General features: G+C 43.5%; 1 protein-coding gene across 2 annotated transcripts in view; it reads right to left on the bottom strand.

Annotated features, from left to right (window-relative positions):
- The window catches only part of LOC138765210 (uncharacterized), a 36,372-nt gene that overhangs the window by 4,420 nt on the left and 18,193 nt on the right, over positions 1 to 13,759 (bottom strand). For both annotated transcript variants that reach the window (XM_069942154.1, XM_069942153.1), the window contains exon 5: positions 1,979 to 2,101. In XM_069942154.1, coding sequence (XP_069798255.1) covers positions 1,979 to 2,101 — 123 coding nt within the window. The remainder of the gene's footprint in view (positions 1 to 1,978; positions 2,102 to 13,759) is intronic.

A 13,759-nucleotide genomic window follows, 5' to 3' on the forward strand; every position in this document is an offset into this window, starting at 1 on the left:
TACAGAGGTTGGAGGAGCAGTAGATAGTGTTGAAGGTTGTAGGTTATTTTACAAGCCCAAAGGTCCCCAAATTGGGCAGGAAAGTGGCAGATGCAGTTCAATCTGGATAAGTATGAGGAAATGCATTTTGGAAGGACTAACCAGAAGGCGGAGTACAAGGTTAATGGTCGGTTACTTAACAGTGTGGAGGAACAGAGAGTCCTTGGGGTCCAAATCCATACATCCCTCAAGTTCGCCGCACAGGTTGATAAGACAGTTAACGAGGCCTGTGGGATGTTGCGTTTCATTAGTTGGTCTACAAGATTCTGAGAGGCATAGTCAGGGTGGACGGCCAGTGCCTGTTTCCCAAGGCAAGAAACACCAGAGGACATCCGCACAAAGTGAAGGGAGGAAAGTTCGGGGAAGACATCAAGGGAAAGTTTTTTTTTAAATATATACACACAGAGTTGTGGGGGCTTGGAATCCACTTGGTGGAGGCTGGAACATTAGGGGCATTTAAGAAACTCTTGTACGCAGAGAGAGGGGGTTACGGGGTAGAGAGGGTTTAAATTTTTTTGGAGGTCAGTGCAACATTGAGGGCCGAAGGGCCTGTACTATGCTGTAGTGTTCTATGTTCAGCCAGGGCGCTAATGACAAGTTTCAGCTGGTCATACGTCCCTCGATGGGAAGAGTAAACCAGGAGTAGTGGGGGGGAGAAAAGAGAACATTCATTGGCAAAAGCAGGACTGAGCATTCACATTTGCCTAGAGCACATTTCAACAGTGAAAAGATTTATTCTGTTGAAGAACTCTGGGCGCCCGCCAGTGCCAGAGTTTACTCCCCATCCTCAAGAAGGATGATTTGAAACCACTTCCATCACTGCAGCAGCCTTTCCAGTTCCAGAGACATACACGCCCTTTCGGCCCATGAGCCCGTGCCGCCCAATTACACCCAACTGACCTACAGTTCCAGTACGTTTTTAGTGGTGGGCTCGGTGACAACATACAGACCGGGGGTGGGGGGGGGTTCTTATGCAAAGGGTATTGCTCAAAGCCAACATTTTAGGTGGAAATTCTGGGGTTGTCCATTACAGAGTCGTCCTTTACAACCACATACAATTTACTTTGGAGGTGGTGCAGAGGAGATCGAGAAGCTTGGGACTAGTCTCAGAGTAACAAAAGGGGATCTTGCAGAAGCATAGAAAATGAGGAAATAGTGGCAGGAAAGTTAATTCCACAGGCAGGTGAGACTAGAACAAGGTTCAGGGAGAATTAGGGCAGAGGCAAGGAGGAACTGCTTCTCCCAGAGGCTGTAATCTGTGGTATTCTCTGCCCAAGAAAGCAGAGGAGGCTGCCTCACTAAATGTATCTAAGACACAGTTCGATTTTTGCACAGTTGTGGGCAACAGGCAGGTGGGTGGAGCGGAATCCCCGGCCAGATCAGCCGTGATCTTATTGAATGGCAGAGCAGGCTTGACAAGCTGAATGGCCGACTCCTGTTTATGTTCTTGAGGGGAAAACTCAGCGTGTCAGGCAACATCTATGGAGAGAAATGGTCAGAACCCTTCGCTAAGGGGAGTTGGCTCGTGTAAAATGTGGAACCAGATCGGGCAGGGGGGCAGACGGAAACGGTGGAACCAGATTGTGCAGGGGGGCAGACTGAAACAGTGGAACCGGATCAGGAAGAGGGGCAGATGGAAACAGTGGAACCGGATCAGGAAGAGAGCAGATGGAAACAGTGGAACCAGATCAGGCAGACAGCAACAATGGAACCAGATCAGTCAGACAGAAATGGTGGAGTGGGATCAGGGAGAGGCCACACAGAAACAGTGGGACCAGAACAGGGCAGATCACTTAAAATTATAAAATTTAATGTTGAATTTATCCAGCCTGACTGAATGTTTTTCTTGGAAATAAGTTCTACAGTTCCAAATGTTTTCACATACACAAATAATTGCTTTTTCACTACTGAATGTACTGTAACGGAAAGTAATCTGTACCTTCAATAGTTTGTCTCTTTTTGCGAGAATGACAGCAGAACGCATTTCTTGGTATCTCTGCCTCTCGTTATTGGGAAGGCCACTCAGTTTGGACACCTCTCCGACACAGATGCCCTTTCCTGTCTGAGAATTAATCCACAACACATCCTGTTACACAAGGCCACAGGAACCGCTTAACAAGTGTTAATGCCACAGATGGGAATCCACGGAGAGACCCACCTCTGTGGTGACTGATATTTACCCCACCATGCCCACGGTTCAGATTAACGTCTACCCCCTGCCACTACTGCGTGGAACCGGCCCACAAGAGTGGGCAAGAGGGAGAAAAAGCCATAGCGGTGGAGGGAAGAGGGGAAACAAGAGGGGCTGAGGAACAGGGAGGGTGGGGGACAGAATGGGACAAAGAGGAGGCACTTCCTTTGCAAGTAGTGGGGGCAGTGGGTTAGGGAATGGGGTAGTAAAGAGGGTGGGAGGCAGACTAGGACAGGAAATGCAAACAGCTGATCTGTGGAAGTCAGCCCTCACTATAATAGAATAAACAGCAGAAACAATTGTACTTTCCTTTATTCAGCCTTGTTAATACTAGCAGGAGTGAGGGGAACAAGGAAAGAGTTCAGTAACTCGTTCTCTGCACTAAGCCCCACTCAAAGCATACAGTGTTCATCCCTTTTTTTTATATCTTCAAGCAAGGGTCTGTGTGAGACCTTACAAGTTTCATGAGTTTTACACAGATGGTGATTCCTGTTTGTTTTGTTAAAACAACAATGTCCCCTTGTGTCTGCAGACAAGCTGGGAAAAACAAAATGTCCTGACTTCTTTATTTGATCTGACTACATTCTTGTCATGTCACTTACTATCTCATTGCAGCACAGGGAAGGTCTTGTTGGAAAGAATTCTCACATATGTAACAAGGCAACTAAATTCTCTTCAATTTATTCCCTTTCTCAAGTATATTTGTTAAACATTCTTTCACTGATCAGCTGCTGCTGGTCTCGACGCAGGACAGAACCCGCATCTACACACAATCTTCTGGAGGAACTCAGCGACTGTGGGATTTTAATAAACAGTCAACGTTTCAGGCTGGAATCCTTAACCGAGTATTGATGCATTGTATAACAATTAGAGCATGGAAACAGGCCACCTTGGCACTTCTAATCTGCACTAAACTAAGTCCTCTCCTCTAGTCCCACATAACTCCACCCTGTCCATAACCCTCCATTCCCCTCCCATCCATAGACCAGTCACAGTCCTGGTGAAGGGCTATGGCCTGAAACATCTACCGTTCTTTCTCTCCCATGGATGCCACTTGGCCCACCGAGTTCCTCCAGCAGGCTGTGTCTCTCTCCAGATCCCAGTGCCTGCAATCTCACCACACCAGCTTCACAGTATCCAAAGATGAGGCTCGGTTGACCGGCAACTGAGAAAACTGTGCTGGGACCAGCACCCAAGGCAATGAACAAAGACTGGATAGACCCTGCCTTACTCACTGGAACATAGAAAAATGAGTGGGGATCTCAGTGAGACAAATAAAATTCTAACAGTGGTCAGGTTAGGTGCGGAAAGACTGTTCCTGATGTTGGTGAAAGTCCAGAACAATGGGGTCACAGTCTACGGAGAAGGGAGAAGCCATTTAGGACTGAGATGAGGAGAAACCTCTTCACTCAGAAAGTGCGAACTTGTGGAATGAAACACAAAAATTTGCAGACAATGTGTTTGCAGTAAAAACACAAATGCTGGAGGAACTCAGCAGATCTTGCAGCATCAATAGGAGGTAAAGATCTATTGCCAATGTTTCAGGCTTGAGCCCTTCTTCAAGGTACAAGCAAAAAGCAGGCAGGGGTCTGAATAAAGACTGGGGAGAGGGGTACAAATGGGAGGGGGGGGGAGTCCAGACCAACAGTCAAAAGGTGTTAATTGGATATGATAAGAGGAGAGGTGAGAATTGATTATAGGTCCGTGAAAGGAGACAGAGGGAAAAAAGGAAAAGAGATATGGAGACAGAGTGAAATGGGAAAGCTTTGGGGGAGCTCAAGGGAGAACTTCTTCACACAGAGACTGGTGGAATGAGCTGCCTGCTGAAGGGGTGAATGCGGGCTCAATTTTAACGTTGAAGAGGAATTTGGACGGGAGGGGTACGGACTGGGACTAGGCAGAAAAATGGTTCAGCACAACTAGAAGGGCCGAAGGGGCCTGTTTCTGTGCTGTAATGTTCTCTGGTTCTAGAATAAAACATGAAAGTACACAATGAAGTACACAACGCTGGAAAATTCAGCAGGTCAAACAGCGTTTTTTAGCTTTATTTATATACGTAGACATACAGCACAGTAACAGGCCCTTTCAGCCCACAAGCCAATTACAACAATTTACCTGCAACCCTACTGCATTTTAGAGGATGGGAGCCCCCAGAGGAAACCTGTGCAGACACAGGGAGAACGCACAATCTCCTTAAAGACAGCGCGGGATTTGAACCCAGGCCGCTGGCACTGTAACAGAGCTGTACTAACCGCCACGCCAACCATGCCGCCCCTCTTTCTGTGTAATTACAAGTAAAACGTCCTAGAGCACAAACAATTGACAACCAACGTTAGCTTGTAGTGCTTAATAATGGGGCAGCACAGTGAGCCGTTACAGAGTCAGGGATCGGGACCGGGGGTTCAAATACCACACTGTCTGTAAGGAGTTTGTTCATTCTCCCCGTGTCTGTGCGGGTTTTCCCCAGGTGTGGGGGGGAGGGGGGAGGACATCTCCGGTTTCCTCCCACCATTCGAAACTTACCAGGGGTTGCAGGTCAATTAGGTATAAATTGGGTGGCACAGGCTCCTGGCCGAATTGGCCTGTTACCGTGCTGTTGGTCTAAATTTTTTAAAAACTATCAGCATTGATTGAGGAGAAAGGAGGAAGCGATCTCTTAAAAACTAGTTCAAGAGCAGGCAGAAACAAGCTTGATATCTTTAAATTGTTGGCCTCTTGCCATTGAAAGAAACACTGAGGATCGTCACCGTCTCATCCACCACTGAGACGATGCTCCGCCAAATGAGATTTGGGAACGCGTCAATCCCAATTAAGAGATTAAATAACATTTAAATATCTCATTAGTACAGTTTTTTTTCCTTCAAAGTATAGGAAACAATTTTCAGATCTACATGTCCAAATTTTTAAATAGGATCACATAACTTCATCTGCCTGAGGCACCTTAGAAACCTTTACAATGTTTACACTGGGTTTGAAGTTAAAACCTGCTGAACCTACATCAGAGAACAACCAGCTGAATTAGGGAGGAGTCATGTGATGGAGTAGTGGTCAGTCAGGAAAACCAGCCCTCTCCAGGAAAATAGGAAAAAAGTCAGGAAAAAGCAAAGCATAACAGAAATAAAGTACAAGAAATAGAAGATAAAGATACAGGGAAGAGAAAGAAGATTGCTCCCAAGAAGGAGAAAGTAAAAGCAACTGGAAGTAGAAAAGTCGCCAGAGAAGGTAGCAGAAGGCCTTACCTGCACGAAGGAACAGGACGCTGTGGTGGCGAGGAATGCCCAACCCTTGAGGTCAGTACCTGCCCTGCGGAGTCACAACCCACCAGCCGGTGCACTACAAAAATGGCTCTCGGAGCCAAACAAAAGTGCGCAACAGCGCAAACAAAGGAGTAAGAGGACACCGGCAGGAGAGGGGGCTCAGCAAAGGAGCAGGCAGTCACAGAACGAACAACTGAGGGACGCCCGACACCAGGGTGCTCAGCTGGAGGACAAGGAAGCCAGCAGAAGAGGGAGCGATGAAACAGACTAGGGAGACAGACAGAAGAATGACCGATGAGAAGATCAACGTCAGGAAGTACAACACATGAGCAGCCCAGGAGGGGAGGACCAGAACTCATCAGGAAAAACAGAAGAGACTCAGACACAAAGAAGAGAAGAAGACACAAACACAGAAGAAGAGGAAGAAGATGACCAAGGTTAGAACTGGTAATGACAGAAATAGGGAAAAGAGTAGAGAATGTGGAAGATCGGGAAACGGCTGTAGAAATGGAAGTGAATGACTTAAGAGAAAAATTGGAAGAAAGTGACAAAAAAATTAAAGAGAGACACAAGAGTTGTTATCTCAGAAAATTGATATGTTGGAAAATTATAGGAGGTGAAATAACATAAAAATAGTGGGCCTGAAGGAGGATGAAGAAGGCACAGACATGAAGAAATTTATAAAAGGATGGATCCCAAATGTCCTGGGAACAACAGAAATGCTGGAAGAAATAGAGGGGGCAAACAGAGCATTAGCTCCGAAATCACAGGCACATCAAAAACCAAGATCCATCTTAGTAAAATTTTTGAGATATACGACGAGAAAATATACTGGAACGGGCAAGGAATAAAATTAGAGAAGATAATAAACCATTGGAATACAAGGGTCAAAAAAATTTTTTTTAACCCAGACATAAGTTTTGAACTTTTAAAGAGGAGGAAGGAATTTAATACAGCAAAATCAACTTTATGGAAAAAGGGTTACAAATTCATATTAAGACATCTAGCCGTGCTTAAAATATTTATACCCGGGGAGCAAAACGACTGTTATCAAATCCAGAGAAAGCGCAAAAATTCGTAGAACGTTTGCAGGACAGGAGAAGAGATGAAGAGATGTAACAAGAATGAAGAACGGCGATAAAGTATATATATATGAAGATGTAAAAACAATATATATGTATAGAACTAAAGAGAGAAAAGAGAAGGAAAGGAAGGGAGTAAGGGGGGAAAGAAGAGAGAGAGTGCTTTGTGTTTTCTGGAGAGGGCAGGGTGGAGGGGGAATAACTGTCACTGCAAAATAAGTTGACGCTGCGAACAAGATCGCTACCCAAATGAAAAGGGGAGTTGTGGTTGCCCGGCAAGGGGTATGGGGCAACTCAGAGATGGGGGGGAACTTTTGGGGTTATGGTATTAGTGGATGTGGGAACTGCGTGGGTACTTTATGTCTTAAATGTGTTGTCGTACATTAAGTGTAATAAGAGAAAACTAAGAGATGAAATTGGGGAAAAGGCGGATGGAGGTGGCGAAGAGGTGGAAAATAGGTGCATGCAAGATACAAGATGGCCACGTTGAACTATACGACTATAAACATTAATGGAATACATAACCAAATTAAAAGGAAGAGGCTACTAAATTTATTGAAGAAGGAAAAAATAGATATAGCATTTGTGCAGGAAACATATCCAACTGAAGCGGAACATAACAAATTAAAGAGAGACTGGGTAGGACAAGTAACAGCAGCATCCTATAATTCAAATGCTAGAGGTGTAGCCATATTAGTTAACAAAAATGTACCAATCAAAATAGAGGAGGAAATAATAGATCCAGCAGGGAGGTATGTAATGATAAAGTGCCAGATATACTCAGAATTTTGAATTTGCTCAATATATATGCACTTAATGAGGAGAATTAAAAGTTATTTTTTATTTTTATTTTTTTTATTTTTTTTTTATTTTCCACGGCTCTCCGCTTCCCGTTATTCTCTCGCTCCAATCCCGACGAGCTCCCTCCCGGCTCTTGCGCCCTCCGAGAGGGAGGTGGGGGGGGAACGCTCGCGTGTGCAGGTCGAGAATTAAAAGTTTATGCAGGATATTTTTTTGAAGATTGCAGACACACAAGGAAATATATTGATAGGAGGGGATTTTAACCTTAATTTGGACCCAATGTTGGAGAAAACTGGTCAAAAGACAAGTAAAAAGAATAAAGTATCCAAATTTATGGTTAAATCAATCCAGGAAATGAAACTTATGGATATATGGAGGAGGCAACACCCAAGAGAGAAGGAATTTTCATATTATTCGAGTAGGCACAAAACTTACTCAAGGATTGATAGGTTTTTGTTGTCAGCCCATATTCAATGGAGAGTTAGGAAAACTGAGTCTAAAGCTAGATTGCTATCTGATCATTCACCCCTGTTATTAGCAATAGAACTGGAGGACATCCCATCAAGAACATATAGGTGGAGGTTAAACTCCATGCTACTTAAAAGGCAGGAATTTAGGGAGTTTATTGAACGCCAAATTAAAACATATTTTGAAATAAACACAGAATCAGTGAAAGATAAATTTATATTATGGGACGCAATGAAAGCCTTCATTAGAGGGCAGATAATAAGTTATGTAACTAAGATGAAAAAGGATTACAAATGGGAAATAGAACAGTTGGAAAGGGAGATAGTAAGTACAGAAAAGGAATTAGTAAAAAGGGATGATATAACAAAAAGGAGAGAATTGGCGGACAAAAAAATTAAATACGAAACATTACAAACGTACAAGGTGGAGAAGAACATAATGAAAACAAAGCAAATTATTACGAACTGGGAGAAAAAACACATAAAATATTAGCCTGGCAACTTAAAACAGAACAAGCTAAAAGAACGATACTGGCATCAAGGAAAAAGGACAAACAAATTACATATAATCCATCAGAGATTAATGAAAATTTTAAGGAATTTTATGAACAATTGTATCAAACTGAGAACGAGGGGAAAGATGATAAAATAAAGGAACTTTTAGCTAAAATTGAACTGCCAAAATTGCAAGAAGAGGAACAAAACAAACTAATAAAACCATTTGAAATAGAGGAAGTACAGGATATATTAAAAAAGCTGCCGAACAACAAAACACCAGGAGAGGATGGATTTCCAATAGAATTTTATAAAACATTTAAAGAGTTATTAATTCCTCCTCTCCTGGAAGTAATGAATCAGGGAGAAGAAACACAAAACTTGCCAGATTCATGTAAGACAGCTATAATTACAGTAATACCAAAGACGGGGAAGGATCCACTAACACCAGCATCATATAGACCAATATCTCTACTTAACTCAGATTATAAGATAATAGCAAAATTATTAACAAACAGATTGGTCAACTGTGTACCTAAAATAGTAAAACAAGATCAAACTGGATTTATTAAGAAAAGACGAACAGCGGACAATGTCTATAAATTTATTAATCTAATTCATGCAGTCCAACGAAATAAGAAGCCAACAGTGGCTGTTGCTTTAGATGCAGAAAAAGCCTTTGACAGAGTAGAGTGGAATTACTTATTTAAAGTATTACAGAAGTTCAATCTACCAGAAAAATATATAAATTGGATTAAAGCATTGTATAATGGACCATTGGTGAAGGTAGCAGTAAATGGATATGTATCGAGTCACTTTAAATTAAGTAGGTCAACTAGACATGGATGTCCACTATCCCCCTCATTGTTCGCCTTAGCAATAGAACCTTTGGCAGAATTAAGGTATTTATCAGATTTTTACCAGACTGGACGAAGATAGAACTAGATAAAATAAGGGAAAAGGTACCGGAACATATACTTTATAAGTGGAATGAAAAGCTGGTGCAATATAAAAACTCACCAGTACTGCATCATTTACTTAATATATGGAAGAAGAACCACTTAGAAAGGAAAAAACCAAATCACCAAATATCAAAATTATTATTGATGCAAAATCCGCTAATCCCTTTTACAACAGATAACCTTTCCTTTAGAGAATGGGAGAGAAAAGGAATCAAAAGAATAGAAAATTGTTTTTTGAGAAATAATTTATTAACATTTGAACAGTTGAAGTAAAAATATGGAATAACTCATGGTACAATGTTTGCATATCATCAATTGAAAGCTTATTTAAAGGCTTATTTAAAGGATAAATTGGGAAACAGCTTGAGATTACCTGAAGGAAGCAGCTTTTACAGCTGATTACAGACACAATAATTAAAAGATTTATAACAAACATGTACATTAAGCTGCAAGAGAAGGAAAATGATGAAATAAACTATAAACCTAAGCTGAAGTGGGAAAAGGATTTCAACATAAAGATAAAAAATGAAGTATGGGAAAAGTTATGTTCTGGAACTATGAAGAATACAATAAACACAAGGTTACACATTTTACAGTATAACTGGTTCCACAGGTTATATGTCACTCCTCAAAAATTAAAAGAATGGGACCCAACATTATCAGATAGATTTTTTCGCTGTAAGAAGGAAATGGGAACAACATTACATGTAACTTGGGCATGTACGAAAGTAAATACATTTTGGGAAGAATTAAATCAGATACTAAATCTTCTTTGTCTTTGGCTTGGCTTCGCGGACGAAGATTTATGGAGGGGGTAAAAAGTCCACGTCAGCTGCAGGCTCGTTTGTGGCTGACCAGTCCGATGCGGGACAGGCAGACACGATTGCAGCGGTTGCAAGGGAAAATTGGTTGGTTGGGGTTGGGTGTTGGGTTTTTCCTCCTTTGCCTTTTGTCAGTGAGGTGGGCTCTGCGGTCTTCTTCAAAGGAGGCTGCTGCCCGCCAAACTGTGAGGCGCCAAGATGCACGGTTTGAGGCGTTATCAGCCCACTGGCGGTGGTCAATGTGGCAGGCACCAAGAGATTTCTTTAGGCAGTCCTTGTACCTTTTCTTTGGTGCACCTCTGTCACGGTGGCCAGTGGAGAGCTCGCCATATAATACGATCTTGGGAAGGCGATGGTCCTCCATTCTGGAGACGTGACCCATCCAGCGCAGCTGGATCTTCATAAGCGTGGACTCGATGCTGTCGACCTCTGCCATCTCGAGTACTTCGACGTTAGGGGTGTAAGCGCTCCAATGGATGTTGAGGATGGAGCGGAGACAACGCTGGTGGAAGCGTTCTAGGAGCCGTAGGTGGTGCCGGTAGAGGACCCATGATTCGGAGCCGAACAGGAGTGTGGGTATGACAACGGCTCTGTATACGCTTATCTTTGTGAGGTTTTTCAGTTGGTTGTTTTTCCAGACTCTTTTGTGTAGTCTTCCAAAGGCGCTATTTGCCTTGGCGAGTCTGTTGTCTATCTCATTGTCGATCCTTGCATCTGATGAAATGGTGCAGCCGAGATAGGTAAACTGGTTGACCGTTTTGAGTTTTGTGTGCCCGATGGAGATGTGGGGGGGCTGGTAGTCATGGTGGGGAGCTGGCTGATGGAGGACCTCAGTTTTCTTCAGGCTGACTTCCAGGCCAAACATTTTGGCAGTTTCCGCAAAGCAGGACGTCAAGCGCTGAAGAGCTGGCTCTGAATGGGCAACTAAAGCGGCATCATCTGCAAAGAGTAGTTCACGGACAAGTTGCTCTTGTGTCTTGGTGTGAGCTTGCAGGCGCCTCAGATTGAAGAGACTGCCATCCGTGCGGTACCGGATGTAAACAGCGTCTTCATTGTTGGGGTCTATCATGGCTTGGTTCAGCATCATGCTGAAGAAGATTGAAAAGAGGGTTGGTGCGAGAACACAGCCTTGCTTCACGCCATTGTTAATGGAGAAGGGTTCAGAGAGCTCATTGCTGTATCTGACCCGACCTTGTTGGTTTTCGTGCAGTTGGATAATCATGTTGAGGAACTTTGGGGGACATCCGATGCGCTCTAGTATTTGCCAAAGCCCTTTCCTGCTCACGGTGTCGAAGGCTTTGGTGAGGTCAACAAAGGTGATGTAGAGTCCTTTGTTTTGTTCTCTGCATTTTTCTTGGAGCTGTCTGAGGGCAAAGACCATGTCAGTAGTTCCTCTGTTTGCGCGAAAGCCGCACTGTGATTCTGGGAGAATATTCTCAGCGACACTAGGTATTATTCTATTTAGTAGAATCCTAGCGAAGATTTTGCCTGCAATGGAGAGCAACGTGATTCCCCTGTAGTTTGAGCAGTCTGATTTCTCGCCTTTGTTTTTGTACAGGGTGATGATGGTGGCATCACGAAGATCCTGAGGCAGTTTACCTTGGTCCCAACAAAGCTTGAAAAACTCATGCAGTTTGGCATGCAGAGTTTTGCCGCCAGCCTTCCAGACTTCTGGGGGGATTCCATCCATACCTGCTGCTTTGCCACTTTTCAGTTGTTCGATTGCCTTATATGTCTCATCCAGGGTGGGAACCTCATCCAGCTCTAGCCTTAGGGGCTGTTGAGGGAGCTGGAGCAGGGCGGAATCTTGGACTGAGCGGTTGGTACTGAAAAGAGATTGGAAGTGTTCTGACCATCGGTTGAGGATGGAGATCTTGTCGCTGAGGAGGACTTTGCCGTCTGAGCTGCGCAGCGGGCTTTGGACTTGGGGTGAGGGGCCGTACACAGCCTTTAGAGCCTCGTAGAAACCCCTGAAGTCGCCAATGTCCGCGCTGAGCTGTGTTCGTTTGGCGAGGCTAGTCCACCACTCATTTTGGATCTCCCGGAGTTTGCGCTGAAGATGGCTGCATGCGCGACGGAAGGCTTGTTTCTTCTCTGGACAGGACGGCTTTGTAAGGTGAGCCTGGTGGGCAGCTCGCTTCTTTGCCAGCAGCTCCTGGATTTCCTGGCTGTTTTCGTCAAACCAGTCCTTGTTTTTCCTGGAGGAGAAGCCCAGTACCTCTTCAGTGGATTGCAGTATGGTAGTCTTCAACTGATCCCAGAGGGTTTCAGGGGACGGGTCCGTGAGGCGGGTTGCAACGTCGAGCTTTGCTTTGAGGTTTGCCTGGAAGTTTCCTCTCGCTTCGTCTGACTGCAGTTTTCCAACATTGAACCTCTTTCTGGGGGCTTTATTGTTCCTGGGCTTTGGCTTGAAGTGAAGGTTGAGCTTGCAGCGAACCAGCCGGTGGTCAGTGTGGCATTCCGCGCTAGGCATGACCCTGGTGTGGAGCACATCTCGTTTGTCACTTTCTCGCACCAGGATGAAGTCCAGGAGGTGCCAGTGTTTGGATCGGGGATGCATCCAGGTGGTCTTAAGGCTGTCCCTCTGCTGAAAAAGGGTGTTTGTAATGACAAGCCGCTGTTCTGCGCAGAGCTCCAACAGGAGGCACCTGTTGTCGTTGCACTTGCCGACGCCATGCTTGCCCAGGATTCCTGGCCAGGTTTCTGAGTCTTTGCCGACACGAGCGTTGAAGTCGACATACCAAAAAAAAACAGATATTTCTTTTAAGTAACATAAGAAGTAGAGAATTAGGCCTCAAATTGGATAAAGTGCAAAAAATATTCATTATGATAGCCTAAGTGATAGGAAAAAATATGTATCATGTCAACTTGGAAAATGGAAGAGAGCCTAAGAGTACAACAATGGTACATGGAAATGAATAAATGTATTCCATTGAAAAAATAACATACAATTTAAAAAATAAAGTCACAATGTTTGAACAAATTTGGGAACCGTACATGGAACACATCAGAGAGAGCTTGGCTACGACCTCCATCCCCTAAAATTAAAATTAAAATGATAAGAAGACAAAACGACTGATTTGTAATGAATAGATGATGCATTTTTCTTGTTTATTTTCCTTTGTGTGAAGATATTGTTTTATGGTTTTATTGTAAATTTTGAAAATTTATGGGTTTTGGAGGGGGGTGGGTAGAGGGGAGGGAGGGAAAAGGTGGAAAAAAAGGGAGAAAAGACCACTGTGTAAATTTAATGAGATAGGTTTGTACATATTTTGGTTGATATGGTTCACAGTGTGAAAAATAAAATATTATTTAAAAAAAGAGAACCACCTCAGACCCTACTTGTACTCCAGGCATCTGTGAAACCAAGAGAAATGTAACATTTCCCAACACCCAGATACTTCTATCAGCTTCCCAGACTAATTTCTAGAAGGTGGTTCAAACTGATCTTTTAGCGTGCATGATAAAAACATCAAAAAAAATTGACAAATAAAAATACTGAGGCCACGATATCTTTTGGTGTACTGACCTTGAAAGTAATGAAAATCCCCTCCCCTATCCAAGGATTCCATGGTCTTTGGAGTGTTTCAGTACACTAACCAAAATTAACATAGTGACCACAAGTAATTGTAAAAACAAAGGTT

This window comes from Narcine bancroftii, chromosome 5 (assembly GCF_036971445.1).
Source record: "Narcine bancroftii isolate sNarBan1 chromosome 5, sNarBan1.hap1, whole genome shotgun sequence".
Lineage (NCBI taxonomy): Eukaryota > Metazoa > Chordata > Chondrichthyes > Torpediniformes > Narcinidae > Narcine > Narcine bancroftii.